General features: G+C 44.2%; 1 protein-coding gene across 1 annotated transcript in view; it reads right to left on the bottom strand.

The window, feature by feature from the left end:
* Positions 1-16,494, bottom strand: part of ADAMTSL1 (ADAMTS like 1) — a 453,014-nt gene that overhangs the window by 77,472 nt on the left and 359,048 nt on the right. Inside the window, exons 22-23 of the mRNA XM_024760471.1 lie at positions 13,270-13,449; positions 9,369-9,503 (exon numbers count right to left, since the gene is read on the bottom strand). Of these exons, the coding sequence (XP_024616239.1) occupies positions 9,369-9,503; positions 13,270-13,449 (315 nt within the window). The remainder of the gene's footprint in view (positions 1-9,368; positions 9,504-13,269; positions 13,450-16,494) is intronic.

The raw sequence follows: 16,494 nt of genomic DNA, 5'->3' as shown, positions 1-16,494 counted from the left end.
ATACAAAGACTAGCCCGTGCATATGTATAGCAGCTTCACCTGCAATACCCAGAAGCGGGAAATGACCATTCTGTCCTTCCATAGATAAGTGGTTGAACAAGCTGTAGTTTATCTATACAATGGACACTAAGCAGAAATAGAAGGAAATGTACTACTGATGCAAGTACAACGGGGGTGAATGTCCAAATAATTATCCTGAGTGAAAGAAGCCAAATCTCCCAAAAGTATGATTCCTTTTTTATAACATTCTAGAAATCCAATCTAATCTATACAGACAGCAGATCAGTAGTTACCTGGGATGGGGCAGGGGCGTGAAGGAACAATTACAGAGGGGCACAAGGTCACTCTTGGGAATGATGAATATGCTCATTATGTTGATTGTGGTGATGGTTTCATAGGTGCATCCATATATCAAAACATCAAATTTTAGACTTTAAATATGTATCATTTATTGTACGTCAGTTATCTCAATAAGGTTGTTAAAAAACACATGTCACACCCCAGTGTTCATAGTAGCATTATTTACAATAGCCAAGACATGGAAGCAACCTAAGTGTCCATCAACAGAAGAATGGATAAAGAAGATGCTGTATACCTATACAGTGGAATATTACTCAGCCACAAAGAAGAATGAATTTTTGCCATTTGCAACAACATGTATGGACCTGGAGGGCATTATGCTTAGTGAAATGAGTTACACAGAGAAAGACAAATACCGTATGTTATCACTTACAAATAGAATCTAAAAAATAAACAAACGAATGAATATAACAAAACAGAAACAGACTCACGGATATAAAGAACAAACTAGTGGTGACCACTGGGGAGAGGGCAGAGGGGAGGGACAAGATAGGAATAAGGGATTAAGAGGTACAAACTACTATGTACAGGAGACCTTCAAGATGGCAGAGGAGTAAAAAGTGGAGATCACCTTCCTCCCCACAAATACATCAGAAATACATCTACATGTGGAACAACTCCTACAGAACACCTACTGAACGCTGGCAGAAGACCTCAGATTTCCCAAAAGGCAAGAAACTCCCCACGTACCTGGGTAGGGCAAAAGAAAAAAGGAAAACCAGAGACGAAAGAATAGGGATGGGACCTGCACCTCGGGGAGGGAGCTGTGAAGGAGGAAAGGTTTCCACACACTAGGAAGCCCCTTCACTGGTGGAGACGGGGAAGCTTCCGAGCCATGGAGGAGAGCACAGCAACAGGGGTACAGAGGGAAAAAAAGGGAAACTCCCGCACAGAGGATCGGTGCCGACCAGCACTCACCAGCCTGAGAGGCTTGTCTGCTCACCCGCCGGGACGGGCGGGTATGAAAGCTGAGGCCTGGGCTTCGGAGGTCGGATCCCAGGGAGAGGACTGGGGTTGGCTGCATGAACACAGCCTGAATGGGGCTAGTGCACCACAGCTAGCCGGGAGGGAGTCCGGGAAAAGGTCTGGAGCTGCGAAAGAGGCAAGAGACTTTTTCTTCCCTCTTTGTTTCACGGTGCATGAGGAGAGGGGATTAAGAGCACAGCCTAAATGAGCTCCAGAGACGGGCGCAAGCCTTGGCTAACAGCGCGGACCCCAGAGACGGGCATGAGATGCTAAGACCGCTGCTGCAGCCACCAAGAAGGCTGTGTGCAAGCACAGGTCACTATCCACACCTCCCCTCCTGGGAGCCTGTGCAGCCCGCCACTGCCAGGGTCCAGGGATCCAGGGACAACTCCCCTGGGAGAACACATGGTGCACCGCAGGCTGGTGCAGCGTCATGCCGGCCTCTGCCACCACAGCCTCACCCCGCATCCGTACCCCTCCCTCCCCCCAGCCTGGGTGAGCCAGAGCCCCCGAATCAGCGGCTCCTTTAACCCCGTCCTGTCTGTGCAACGAACAGATCTCCACGCAGAGGCAGGGCCAAATCCAAAGCTGAACCCCAGGAGCTGTGCGAACAAAGAAGAGAAAGGGAAATCTCTCCCAGCAGCCTCAGGAGCAGCGGATTAAGTCTCCACAATCAACTTGATGCACCCTGCATCTCTGGAGTACCTAAACAGACAACGAATCATCCCAAATTGAGGCAGTGCAGTGGTCTTTGGGAGCAACGATATATATATATTTTTTTCCCTTTTTCTCTTTTTGTGAGTGTGTATGTGTATGCTTCTGTGTGTGATTTTGTCTGTATAGCTTTGCTTTTACCATTTGTCCTAGGGTTCTGTCTGTATTTTTTTTTTCTTTGAGTATAGTTTTTAGCACTTGTTATCATTGGTGGATTTATTTTTTGGTTTGGTTGCTCTCTTCTTTCTTTCTTTCTTTTTTTATTACTACGAACACCCCACTTTCACTAATGGACAGATCATCCAAAATGAAAACAAATAAGGAAACACAAGCTTTAAATGACACATTAAACAAGATGGACTTAACTGATATTTATAGGACATTCCATCCCAAAACAGCAGAATACATTTCTTCTCAAGTGCTCATGGAACATTGTCCAGGATAGATCATATCTTGGGTCACAAATCAAGCCTTGGTAAATTTAAGAAAATTGAAATCATATCAAATACCTTTTTGACCAGAAATGCTATGACACTAGATATCAATTACAGGAACAAAACTATAAAAAAATACAAACACATGGAGGCTAAACAATATGCTACTAAATAACCAAGAGACCACTGAAGAAATCAAAGAGGAAATCAAAAAATACATAGAAACAAAAAACAATAAAAACACGACAACCCAAAACCAATGGGATGCAGCAAAAGCAGTTCTCAGAGGGAACTTTATAGCTATACAATCCTACCTCAAGAAACAAGAAACATCTCCAATAGACAACCTAACCTTACACCTAAAGCAATTAGAGGAAGAAGAACCAAAACCCCCCAAAGTTAGCAGAAGGAATGACATCATAAAGATCAGATCAGAAATAAATGAAAAAGAAATGAAGGAAACGATAGCAAAGATCAATAAAACTAAAAGTCACATAGCACAGGGAGATCAGCTCGGTGCTTTGTGACCACCTGGAGGGGTGGGATAGGGAGGGTGGGAGGGAGATGCAAGAGGGAGGAGATATGGGGATATATGTACATGTACAGTTGATTCACTTTGTCATAAAGCAGAAACTGACACAACAGTGTAAAACAATTATAGTCCAATAAATACGTTTAAAAAAAACCCAAAAAACAAAACAGAACTACAATGAGGTATCACCTCAAACAGGTCAGAATGGCCATCATCAAAAAATCTATAAACAATAAATGCTGGAGAGGGTGTGGAGAAAAGGGAACCCTCTTGCACTGTTGGTGGGAATGTAAACTGATACAGCCACTATGGAGACAGTATGGAGGTTCCTTAAAAAACTAAAAATAGAACTACCATACGACCCAGCAATCCCACTACTGGGTGTATACTCTGAGAAAACCATAATTCAAAAAGAGTCATGGGGCTTCCCTGGTGGCGCAGTGGTTGGGGGTCCGCCTGCTGATGCAGGGAGCACGGGCTCGTACCCCGGTCCGGGGGGAATCCCGCATGCCACGGAGCAGCTAGGCCCGTGGGCCGTGGCCGCTGGGCCTGCGCGTCCGGATCCTGCTGTCATGGGGCTTCCCTGGTGACGCAGTGGTTGGGGGTCCGCCTGCTGATGCAGGGGGCACGGGCTCGTACCCCGGTCCGGGGGCAATCCCGCACGCCGCGGAGCAGCTGGGCCCGTGAGCCGTGGCCGCCGGGCCTGCACGTCCGGATCCTGTTGCTCCGCAGCGGGAGAGGCCAGAGCAGTGAGAGGCCCGCGTACCGCAGAAAAAAAAAAAGAGTCATGTACCACAATGTTCACTGCAGCTGTATTTACAATAGCCAGGACATGGAAGCAACCTTAGTGTCCATCGACAGATGAATGGCACATATATACAATGGAATATTATATAGCCATAAACAGAAACGAAATTGAGTTATTTGTAGTGAGGTGGATGGACCTAGAGTCTGTCATACAGAGTGAAGTAAGTCAGAAAGAGAAAAACAAATACCGTATGCTAACACATATATATGGAATCTAAAAACAAAATGGTTCTGATGAACCTAGGTGCAGGACAGGAATAAAGATGCAGACGTAGAGAATGGACTTGAGGGCACGCGGAGGGGGAAGGGGAAGCTGGGACGAAGTGAGAGAGTGGCATGGAAATATATACACTACCAAATGTAAAATAGAGAGCTAGTGGGAGCAGCCACATAGCACAAGGAGATCAGCCTGGTGCTTTGTGACCACCTAGGGGGTGGGATAGGGAGGTAGATGCAAGAGGGAGGAAATATGGGGATGTATGTATATGTATGGCTGATTCACTTTGTTATAAAGCAGAAAGTAACACACCACTGTAGAGAAATTATACTCCAATAAAGATGTTAAGAAAACCCCATAAAACTACTATGTATAAAACAAATAAGCTACAGAGATATACTGTACAGCACAGAGAAAATAGCCATACAGAGAATATAGTTTATACTAATTTTAGATGGAATATCATCTATAAAAATTTAATCAATATGTTGTACACCTGAAACTAATATAATATTGTAAATCAACTAAACTTCAATTAAAACAATTCTATGTCAAATAAATGCAAAAATACCTGAAAATGTATTGTAGCTTATCAGTAAAATAGAATACTTATAAAAAATTAACAAGGAACCTTTCCAGGCAACTCATAAATGAATATAAATGACTGATAAGCATTAAAAACAAAATGACTGAAAATCATAATCGAAGGAACAAAAATAAAAAATGATACCTTTTTTTGTATTATATTTTATCCTATTGTATATTCACCTATTAAAATGGTAAATATAGTAACACTTGGCCATACCTAGTATTGATAATATTTGTGGGAAATGGGAATTCTCATCTTGTGCTGATGGATACATACATGGGTAAAACTTTTTTGGAGGGCAATTTGACGACATACAGCAAAAATCGAAAATATACAAAATTTTGGACACAATAATTTCACTTCTAGAAATTGATTCTAAGTAAACAGGGATGTACACAAGGGTAGAGGAGTAAGAATATTCATGTTTTTATTTTTTAAAATTAATTTTTATTGGAGTATAGTTGATTTACAATGTTGTGTTAGTTTCTCCTGTACAGCAAAGTGAATCAGTTATACATACACATATATCCACTCTTTTTTAGATTCTTTTCCATATAGGTCATTACAGAGTATTGAGTATCTATGCTTTTATATTAGCAAGAGATTGCATAAATTTAAATTTTCGACATTAGAGAATTGGTTAAATAAGATATGATACCTCCTACTAATGCAGGCATCAAAAATAAAACTGTAGAAAAATATTTAGAGACATGGAAAGATGAGTCTTATGTACAATTAAGTGAAAAAAGTTACAAGCAGTACTTAGAGTATGATTTCATTCTAGTTAGAAAAATACATAATGTATATATTAATGGCTAGGAAACAGATATTTGTGCTGGTTACCTCTGGGCCAGGTAATTATAGATGATTTTCATTTCTTCTTTTTGCTTCTATTTTTAATTGCTCTACAATGCAGACACATTGCTCTTATAATAAAAACTCCAATAAAACTTATTTCTCAAAAAATATCAATGCTAATGCCCTATAAATGGTGCTGTGAGAAATATCCGTGTCGGGCCTTAGTGGCCAAAAGAAATATTTGACAGAAGGCTGCAAATGGGTTTAGGTGCTGTGGGGAGGCCTGAGATGCTGCTGCTCTGAAAATGGAACCCTGCAGGGTACTGCTTGGCCTTGGAACACCAAAGGTGGTGGCATGGGCGCTGGCCTTGCCCTCCAGAGCAGATGGCACAGTTTAGGCCTCGCTGCACAAAGAACAACCGGAAAACAAGGACAAAAAAATTAGCATCTGCCTTGCCTGGGACAAGGGATTCAAGTAGGCTGGGTCAACTCCGCATGGACGAGCCTCTACTGGACATTTTCCATGTCTATGTCATATAGCAAAGAGTGTGAGAGCAGCAAGGGACTCACTTGTCCCAAGTCTTCATTTACAGTTACGGAAAGTGAGGCTCAAATGAGCCCATGCACGTGTCATTCAATCAACATTCCTTCTTGAAAGCTGTAACAGTGGCTTGAAGTGAAAACAATGCTAGACTGTCTGAAAACTAGAACAGCCATTTCTGGGTAGACTCACCTACTGGCAGTCTCAACACTCAACCTTCATGGAGAAGAGTTGGTGCTGACATATGGCTTTAAAAACCCCAAATCTCCCTTCTCCCCTTCCTCCCATGAAAACACGAGAATCAAGGCCCATGAGTTACTGTCCCTGTGCCACAGAACCGTGGAGCTCTTTGAATCTGTTGTAACCGAGTAGCCTTGTAGATGGGAGAAATACACACACATGAATCTCAACATTTACTGCCTACAATGGGGCTGGCAAACGGCTTTCATCCTATATACCAATCGCCAACATGCTTGGTTGGAATGTTAAAATGAATTCCAGTAGCTTGTTGTTGGTTATCTATTTTTTATATAGTAGTGTATATATATTTTTTATTTATTTTTTTATTGGGGTATAGTTGTTTTAGGGAACTATACTCAATATCTTGCAATAGCCTATAATGGAAAAGAATGTAGAAAAATACATATATTTATATATATATATGTATAACTGAATCACTTTGCTGTACACCTGAAACTAACACAACACTGTAGATCAACTATATTTCAATAAAATTTTTTAAACACACACACACACACACACACACACACACCACACAGAAGGGTTAAAAAAAAATGAATTTCAAGGCAGAGCCTGGGCTGACTGTCATGATTGATTAGGGGTGCCTTGGCTGTGGAAGGGGTGATTAACAAATATCTTTGCCATATATTTCCATCCTGATCTAGAACATCTGTTGCCCTCACCACAGTGTTTCTTCATTCAATCTCTCTCACTATTGATTACTCACTCTTATAGAATGTCAGATTAATTCTTTCAAATATTACTTTAACTACATCATCCTCCTACTTAAAAACCCTCTAGAGATACCTCCCCATTTCCCACATAGCAAAGCTACCCCCTTACCTAATAATCAAGGTCCTCCACAATTTGAGGCTGTTTACTGTTCTGAGTTCGAAGCAACCCTCCACAGAATCTCCTCTCTGGCCTCTGGCTTACTTCTTGTACCCAGAGCGCATACTCTGGTCTGAAAGGGCCACCAGCAGGAGCCAGGGATGGGAGCTGGTCCAAAGGGTAGCAAATGGACTAACGGATCAGGATGAATCACTAGCCAGGGAGGCCCCAGATGAAGGGAGGCTGTTAGAATGCTTCCGGTAAGGGTTGGAGTCACATCTGAGTGGACAAGCTCTGGCTGAGGCTCGCTCCTTGTGAAGGCCTAGTTTCTATCCCAGCTCAGCTGCCTGTCATCCGTTTTAAAGCAGCGGGGTCTTACAGCTGTTTCTAAACAGACACCTGATGCACATCTCACACGTTTTCACCTCCTCCTGGCTCCTGGCATCTTCCTCACCTCGAGGGCCTGTTTCCTTTCCTTTGTGCCTATTTGAATCCCTACCCCCCATCCTTCAGTGCTCAGCATCAAAGCATAACAATGAGGCTCTGGTCTGTCTCCAGTGACCTACTTCTCAGAGACCTGATACTTGACACCATTCCCTAATGCATCTCCACGATTCCACATGGATCTCTCCTAGTTCAATGGTGTTGGCAAGACGCTGACATTCACCACTAGGGTCCATTTTGCCCATGCAGTTACATTCAGGGACTTTATGCATACTGCCTCCGTGGTCTACTCAGGTGGAGTGGTCTGGATGTGAACTAGGGCATTAAGGTGTCTCTTAACTGTTAGATTTAAATACCAGTCTAAGGTACCAAAGCACTATAAACCAGGAATGGAATGCAGCAGCATAAAGCACAATAAATTCTTATTGCCCATGGCTAAAATAAGACAAAATATTATTCCAGAATAGGGGAGAAAGAAAGTAAAGCTATCATGGGAAACATGAGCAGGTCGACTTTTCCAGCACGCTGAATGGCACCTGAGTGACCCAAGAGTCATTGAACTTGAAAATAAACAAGTGCTGCACACCCTGCTAGTGACTGGACGATAAGTTATGACAATCTCTCATAGTTATGGGCCTAAAATAAAAATTTTACAATGCACATGTTTAATTTGGAATAAATTTACCCTTCATATGCCAAAACAAACAAAAAAAAGAAGTTTAAACTTCTGTGAATTCCAATCAACGTGACGTACAAAAACTCAATGCCAAGTCTGTTACCACAAACAGCGCTACTCGTTACTGTATCTGTGTTTTATTTTTACCCAGATCAGAAACAGAGAAATCAGAAGCTTTTTCCATAGGCCTGTATGCATTCTTTGCTAGTTTCAGATGTTAACAAAAACTGAAGGTAATCTTTCTGTGCTAGAACCCTAAAGATACCAAGCCCTGGGGCCGTATTGTTAAGTTATGACCAGTATGACTGAGAACCCATTGGCTTCCTGTCCTCTGCACGTGGGCGAGGAGAAGAGTAGAGGAAATTTCAGCACTGAGCCAAGGACATAATTCTAGCTACCGTGACCAACATTTGGGGCCACAAACAGTGAGCATGAAGATTTTCTCCATTTTGTAGGCCTGTTTTTCCCAGGCCTCTGAGGGCAGAGGACTTCTTCTCCACCTTGACCACCTCCAGAGGGCATGCTGGGAATGTAGAGGTTGCTCTGGCATCTCCACGATTCTGGGGTGAGGGGCCCAGGATGCGGATGCCCTTGAACAACTCTCTGCTACAAGAGGGTGCCAGCCACATGGGCAATAACTTGGTGGAGGTCACCAATGACAGATGCCAGGGAAGTTGTACCTGGTGGAGTTACTTAAACACTTGCCTTGAGGGGTCTCTCTGGGTTGGTTTTACACCCCACCTACTGAAGGAGGTTTAAATAGATGGCCTGGCTTTTGGGAGGTACTGATATTGCAGTTTTCTCCTTGAAAGCTGGTTATAGCTCTAATTTAGGTAAGAAGAGGTAATGGAGGAGTACTGGGATACAGTTGGCAAGGGGTGAGGAGATATAGGAGCTGTTCTGCACTGCTGTATCTTTCTCCAAATTCAGCGCCATCAATCTGAATGAGAGAATCTGGACTGTGGCATCAGCCCAAGAGGATTTAGAAAGGAGCCCCATTAGACTCTGGACAAGCTCAGGTCCAGACTAAGAACTTCAGTCACCTCATATGGAAAGTCAGCCAAGTTTCCACTGGTGAGTCTGGATTCTGTAGGCAATTTAGTGATTTCCTGTTGGCCACCCCCGACTGCTGCTTCCCTCCCACCTGCAAGTAGTCACCCACCCATAAATCCTGTCCAGCCCTGGATCTCTGCCCAGTGTTCCAGAGGGCCGGACTCACCGAGGAGAGCGGAATTCCCAGGATCCAGGCCCAGCTGTGTTCCCAGCGGAGACGTCAGCACCGAAGGAAGGTTCGGTCCAGTGGCTGAGAGCAGGGCCCTGATGTCGTCCAACTGCGTGGGGACGTGGGGGGGATCTGTGAGAAGGCAGATGGTGCATCAGGCAGGTTAAAGCATAAAGGCTGTGTTAAGGGGAGAGGGAGAGGCGGCCATGCATGTAAGTGTGTCTGTGTCTAAGGCAGGCGTTACTATTGTTATCTTTAACACCATTTTTCCTATAGAGAAGGTGTTCCCATCAAGGTGAGTCTGAATTTTAAATATAATATTTGATGCCTGAAACTGTAAGGTCGGTAATAAGAATCAGGCATGTTGATTTCCGGAGTTCCTTAGTGTATGCCTCTCTATCCCACAGTACCACTGGGGACTCTATAAACGCATAGTTAAATGAAACTATATTATAAAGGCACTTTAAAAAAGCCAGCGCTTCTTCAGCATTTACTAGATGCCAAGTCCTCTGCTAAAATATTTTTCCTTTAACTCTTAAAACAACCTTTAGAGGGAGGTACTTTGTTATTGTTCCCACAGATTGGGATACACCACAGGAATTTCTTACTGCGAAGGATCCTGTGAGTGGCCTTTTTCTAGGAAGAAAAGGGTCCAATTGTGAGGCTGGGAATTTGCTTTGTGGTCTGGATTTTTATGCCCAAGTAGGATCAGAGAAGCAGGATAGGGATGATTTATTGTTCAAAATCTTATAAGGAGTCAGGGCTGACGTCATCAGGAATCACAGTTAACCAGAGGTAAAAGTGACAAAAAGGGAAGCATAGTGGCTTGCTTATTATTTCCACTGAACAAATAAAGAGGCAAGCACCTGCTGAACCTAGTGGTAGGACGATCCCAGATTCTCCTGGGAAAGAAGCAGAATTCTGTTCCCCTTCTTCTTTCGTCTCCTGTCACACTCCAAGGCCAACTCCCACCTTTTACTCTAGAGCACTTGTTGGAGTGGAAAGAGAAGCAGGAGGGTTGCCCTTGTAATCGATGGTCATTTCAACAGTGTTCAGTGAGGGCCTACTGTGTGCTTGTCACCTTGTTCAGTACTTTTTAGGGATGGCAAATAAATAAGTCACAGTGGTGCCTGAGTCTGCTTCAGAAACATGCCTTCTGTCTACTGTGCCTTTGACTGCAAAAGACCATCACATACAGAAAACGGTGATGAGTTTATATATTTATATATAAATTAAAAATTTTAAAGACATTCTATATATATTCTATATAATTTTAAAATATTCTTTATATGGTAGAGGGTAAAAACATCGTGATTGGATTCAGGAACTCGATTTGTGCTGTGGCCCTTTCATTCACTAACTTGGGCAAGTCACTTAATCCCTCTAAGCCTTGGTTTCTTCATCTATAAAATGATGAAAAACCTCATCATTTCCAAGGTCTCTTTCTACTCTGATATACCATCATTTTAGGAACTGATAGTGACAGTTTATTCAAACCTAGACTCTTTTCCTCCCATCCTTTTTAATATTCCCTCAAAAATATTGAAATTGAATATTGAGGGAAATGGAGTTCCCTCAAGAGTACTGAAATTGAAAAGTCCTTCAAGAAGATTAAAATTCAAGAAGTCTTTGCTTATTTATTAAGAGCCAAAAGGGGAGGTTTTGTCCCATCTTTAAAACCATCGATCTTTCGGGGCCAAATGTCACACCCTCCTAGTGTCCTTACAGCTTCTGTCATAATTTACTTCTTCAGGGCATGTCCAGCTGATCTTCTGAGGGAAACTGTAAATTCCCCAAGGACAGAGGTCACTGCTTGTATTTATCCTAAAGCTCTACATGGGACTCCGAGGCAACACTTAATGAACGGTCATCCCACTTAATGAATAGTCATACTAACTCATGAGTGAAAGTCCGCCTCGTGACACTTCAAGTCTCCACATTACAGGTTAAGTCACAGGCCTTGGCATGAAACCTCAGCTTTACACATGAAATCCCTCATTTAAAAATTAAGTCACATTTTGGGCTGATTAAAAAAAAGAGAAACACTACTCCTATGTTCATAAAGTACCTAAAGAAAGTAACAACTTTGATGAATAAACCAAGACTTCTGATTGCGGAAAGCCCTAAAATTAAGAATCTAACTAGCGACTTTTTTCCCCATCCAGTTTGATTAAAATGGGAAGACGTCATGTTCTTCAAACTCCACGTTCACAGTCACACTGCATTAGCATTGGAATGCTGCAGATCTGGCTCCCAGACCATACACACTTCACTGGTGGAGCTACAGTAGCAGCTACACCTCCTATGCTTTCAGCTCTGTTAGCAGAAGCGACAAGGAAGGGTTATTAGGGAGGAAAAGCCCACAGCAAGCTCCATAACTCAGTGTGGGGCAAGAGTCTCTGGGCCCCAGGCTCCAGACGAGCAGCTCAGCCAGATGAAATCCAACACAAAACAAATCACATCCTTCACGGAGCTGATTTTCTGCGGCTTCCTAAGATAACTGGAGGTTTATGCAGCCACTGTTGAGATGAAAACCCATGTGGGCATCTCTGAAATCTGAGTGGGCAGGGGTAGACCCTATGCTTTGCTATATCATCAATTTGGGGTGTGAAAATATAAAGTTTACTTATTTTTCCCCACGGAAGCCCACAATGTATGTATGTGTATGTATGTGTGGTGTGTAATTATTCATATTTCTCACATTTTCCTTTTTTTTCCCCCTAAGAATGATGGCTTTCTGTTCCTGAGATAGCCAGCACACGTGCTCTAATAATTGCCTTTTTAAAAAAGTAAGACAAACACAAGCTTCTTTATCCTATCCCACCAATTCCCAGACTGTGGGGAAGAGAAGCAGAGAGTCCTAATCCAGGGGACAAAAGGGTTGTAGCTTGCACGTGGCTGAGTCCAGCCCTGGGCATCAATGAGTGTTGATGGTGTCTCAGCAATTGTTGTTATTTTTAAATAACTATTTTATGCCAGGAACTGTGTTAGACTCTTGAATCAGAGGTCCTTATGTTTGGGGGTGCTGTAGTCTGAATGTTTGCATCCCCCAAATTCATACGTTGAAATCCTAACTCCTTCAAGGTGATGATATTAGGAGGGAGGGACTTTGGGAGATGATTAGGTCATGAAGGTGGAGCCCTCCTGGTTGGGACTAGTGTCCTCATAACAGAGACCCCTGAGAGCTGGCTCATCCCTTCAGCCATATGAGGGCACAGTAAGAAGCCATTATTCTGCATCCACATAGAGGGCCTTCACTAGAGTCCAATCATGAGGGCACCTGGATTCTGAACTTCCAGTCTCTAGAAGTGTGAGAAACAATCTTCTGTTGCTTATAAGCCACCCAATCTGTGGCTATTTTGCTATAGCAGCCGGAATGGACAAAGACAGGGGATGTACACGTGTGGACTTTAGGTGGACTAGACTATGAACTTCCTGAAATTGTACAAAATATTTTGCATTTATGAATTTTTCTCGACAAGGTAATCTATCGTTTTCGTCTGATTCTCCGAGAAGTCCTCAACACAGAAGGAGTTAAGAGTGACTGCTGTACTTCTGTTACCTCTAGTTGCCAACCCCTACCCAAATATGGGCAATCTTGCTCCATAAGTTTCTACACGGAGACTAGCATCTACGGCTTAGCAAGGTTAAGTGACTTGCCCAAGGTTACACAGTGAGTCAGCAGTAGAGCTAGGGTTCTAACTGACGTCTTCTTGGCTTGCTTGGCCCCAAGGTCTGTGTTCTTTCTACTGGGAGGCCCTAAGGTGGGGAGAAGGGAAGGGATATTGATTTTGCCTTTATGCACTTAATTGGATCAGGGACAGGAGGAGGTAGAGGGTGGGTTAGACAGTCACCCCCAGTGGGGTCCACAGGGGGCAGCTGGCCTCGAGGTGTTTACCTAGGATCAGTAGCTGCGTGTTCTCAGTCAGCTCCCCGTGCAGATTGGCCGCCCTGCAGGAGTACAGGCCCTGATCCGAGGAGGACACGGCTGTAAGCAGCAAGGAGCCCTCGTGCAGATGGTGAGGGGCGCCCAGTTTGCTTTTATTCCTGAACCAAGTGACTTCGGCTTCAGGCACACCTAGGAGGAAAAAAAATAAACTCATCAGCCAACACATTCAGGTGACCCTGGAGGCATTTATAGCCTCTTGCCAGGGCCCGCCCCAGGACTGCTCTGCAGGAAGCATGTGCCTGGGCGTCTTCTACTCCCCTTCAGCCAAACTAAATAATGCTTCTGACCTCTCAGCTGTCTTGAGATCTTTTGCCTTTTAAACCTTACACTGATGAGGCAGGAAGAGAGAGGCCGGTTCAAGAAGAGGAAGGAGGCAGCTGGGAAAAGGGCACATGCCAGGGTGGAAGGAGTGAACCCAAATTCTTTGGAGAAAACACCTCAGAACCGAATGTATACACCAGTGCAAATGAATGACTGACAACTACATGAAACAAACCTAACGTTAAATAAGAGAAGCCAGACGTGAAAGAGTACACACAGTACACGGTATGATATTGTTTCTGAAAGTAGAAAACAAAAATTGGTAACATCAGTACTCTGTTGTCAGCAGTCAGAGTCGGGGGTTCCTCTGAGACTGGGATGGACTGGGAGGGGTTGTGACTGAGAGTGGGGACAGGGAGCTTGGTTGCTAGTAATCCTCTGTTTTTTGACTTGGGGGCTGGTTTGGTGGGCTTGGGACCTTTATGATATGAGCACTTTTCTGTATAAATATTATATCTCACTAGAAAGTTAAAAGCTACAACATGTTGATATATTCATGAACCAGACAAATGAAAGCGGCTAGATCCTTACCAGAGTTGACACTCCATGTAGAAAACAAGCCTGTATTTTTTGAAGCCTAAGTATTTTCTTAGTACAAGAAAAGATTGAACTATCAGTATCACCACAGAAAAAGAAAGACAAAAAGAAAGTGTTCTGCTCTCTCCTCAATCTAAGTTATTGTTGTGAGAAAGAGCTGGGGAGAGTATGCACATCTGAATTGGGATGGGGTTCCAGTCTTTGGAAGTCAGGCTCTATCCTCTAGGAGCGTTATGACTAAATGTTTGTGTCCTTTGTAAATTCATATGTTGAAGTCCTAACTACCATCAGTGTGATGGTGTTAGGAGGTGAGGCCTTTGGAGATTGTTAGGTTTAGATGAGATTGTGATGAGGGGGGTGGCTCTTGTGATGGGATTAGTGCCCTTATAAGAAGAGACCCTCTCTTTCTCTCTCTTCACCATGTGAGGACACAGCAAGAGATAGCTGTCTGCAAGCCAGGAAGAGAGTCCTGGTCAGGAACTGAACGGGCTGGCACCTTGATCTTGGAATTGCCAGCCTCCAGAACTATGAGAAATAAACTTCTGCTGTTTAAGCCACCCAATGTATGGCATTTTGTTATAGCAGCCTGAGTAGACTAAGACAAAAGAATGGCTTTAATTCCTGAGGAAGTTTCCCTGTGGGTCAAATGCTGGTAAGCAGGTCCCAGTTTAGGACAAGCCTTCTGAGATGGTCTGAATAGGAGGCCAAGTTCTGAGTGAGCTGAGAGACAGAAAGTGTGTGGCATTAATTCACAGGTCTCCAGGGAGTAGAAAGCTCCATCCCTTGCACTGTCTAGCCTGCTGACTCAGCTCCCAACGTTTGCTCATAAAACTCTTGGACATGTATCCAGGGCAGGTTTAGAATGTCAGATCCAGGTAAATAGGGTCAAAACCAGGAACAGTCAGAGCCAGAGCTTTAGTCCTGTGCTTTCCCCGAGTTGGGGATGGATTTTGCCCTTGGGGCAAGGGCAGCCTTACCCTTCATGGGCAGCCTACTGTTGAAAATGAAGACACCTTCAAGGAGTTACCTGTGTACCTGTTGGTTGTCCTTGATGAACAAAATTTACCCACAGTCTGCTTTGTAACAGCCAGCTCATCAGCCCTCATTATGACCCCTTGAGCACTTGCTGTTCCTGAACTCCCAGTGTCAGGAAGTGGGGTGGGATGGAAGGGTGGTCTCCTATGTTCCCTCACTAACAATGAGCTACCTTGTGTGAATTCACTGGTGTCCTTGCTGGCCTGCTGCCTCAGGTGGAGTTTCCAGTGGTGGAATGGTGGCCTAAGGTGTGTGGCCCAAGTGCTTGGCCAATCTGTAGGGCTTTTCTCCCTGTTAATGGGGAACAGGAGAGTGACTCTCTGGTCCTCTCCCTTTTGTTGTTGTTCAGATTACCCGTAATTCAATGTGAGTCACTAGGGACTGGCAGGCTGGCCGGAGAAAGGAGGCAAGGCTGCTGAAAGGGGTGGAGACTTGGATACTGCAGCCCTGACCCATCAGGGAGGGGCACACACTGTGAAACTTAAGGCTCAGGTGCATGAGAGGGGTCAGGCTGGCACTATCTCTAAATCAACCTGGAGAAAAGATGCAGGTGAGAGGCAGAAAAGATGGTTTTTCATTGCAGCACCACTAGGGGGAGCAAGAGCGTCATGGTGCCCAGCCATGCCAGCTTAGACTTTGGTCCCTGAGCTCCGTTTCCATGTTGGGGGAAAAAAAAAATTCCATGGCATTCAGGAGAAAGCCTCTGAAAAGTAAGTTGAAGAAAACCCTTCCAGTCATTTCTCTCCTGAAAGTGCAAGGAAAAATGAGGTCCTACAAACCATCTTTTGCAAGTATTCACCCACTTTCCCTCACCATGAACTGATTACACGTAGCACTTGTCACTGGCACCTTCCTTGGAGGAGGGCTGTGGGCAGTAAGCACAAAATCCCTGATAGGAACTGAGGTTGTTCTAGAGCGAGGAGGCAGGGTAAGAGAGCCAGACTAATGGGCTGTCAGTTCCACCAGCAAAAGCGTGGTGACTAAGTGAACGGTCGGGGGCAATGCTCTCTCTCCATGACGGTGTCCATGGGCCATGGCGTGTGTGTCTCCAGAGCCAACACTGTTTACACGGTCAGCTCCTGCAGCAAGACTTGCTGCTCCCCTATGTGTCATTCACTAGTCAGGACTTATGTGACTGTAGGGCAGCCAGAGGGGAGACACGGATGGTGAGAAAGAGGAGGAGGAGGGAGAGAGAGATGATCCAGGGATGGAGCCATTTCTCATGTCTCCAGGAAGTGGGTGTAAGCTTCTTCCTTCATCACTTCATCACTCTTGGCCTCA

This window comes from Neophocaena asiaeorientalis, unplaced genomic scaffold (assembly GCF_003031525.2).
Source record: "Neophocaena asiaeorientalis asiaeorientalis breed wild unplaced genomic scaffold, Neophocaena_asiaeorientalis_V1.1 scaffold174, whole genome shotgun sequence".
Classification (NCBI taxonomy): domain Eukaryota; kingdom Metazoa; phylum Chordata; class Mammalia; order Artiodactyla; family Phocoenidae; genus Neophocaena; species Neophocaena asiaeorientalis.
Note: the sequence above shows the minus strand (reverse complement) of the source record. Positions and strands in the feature narration are given on the sequence as shown.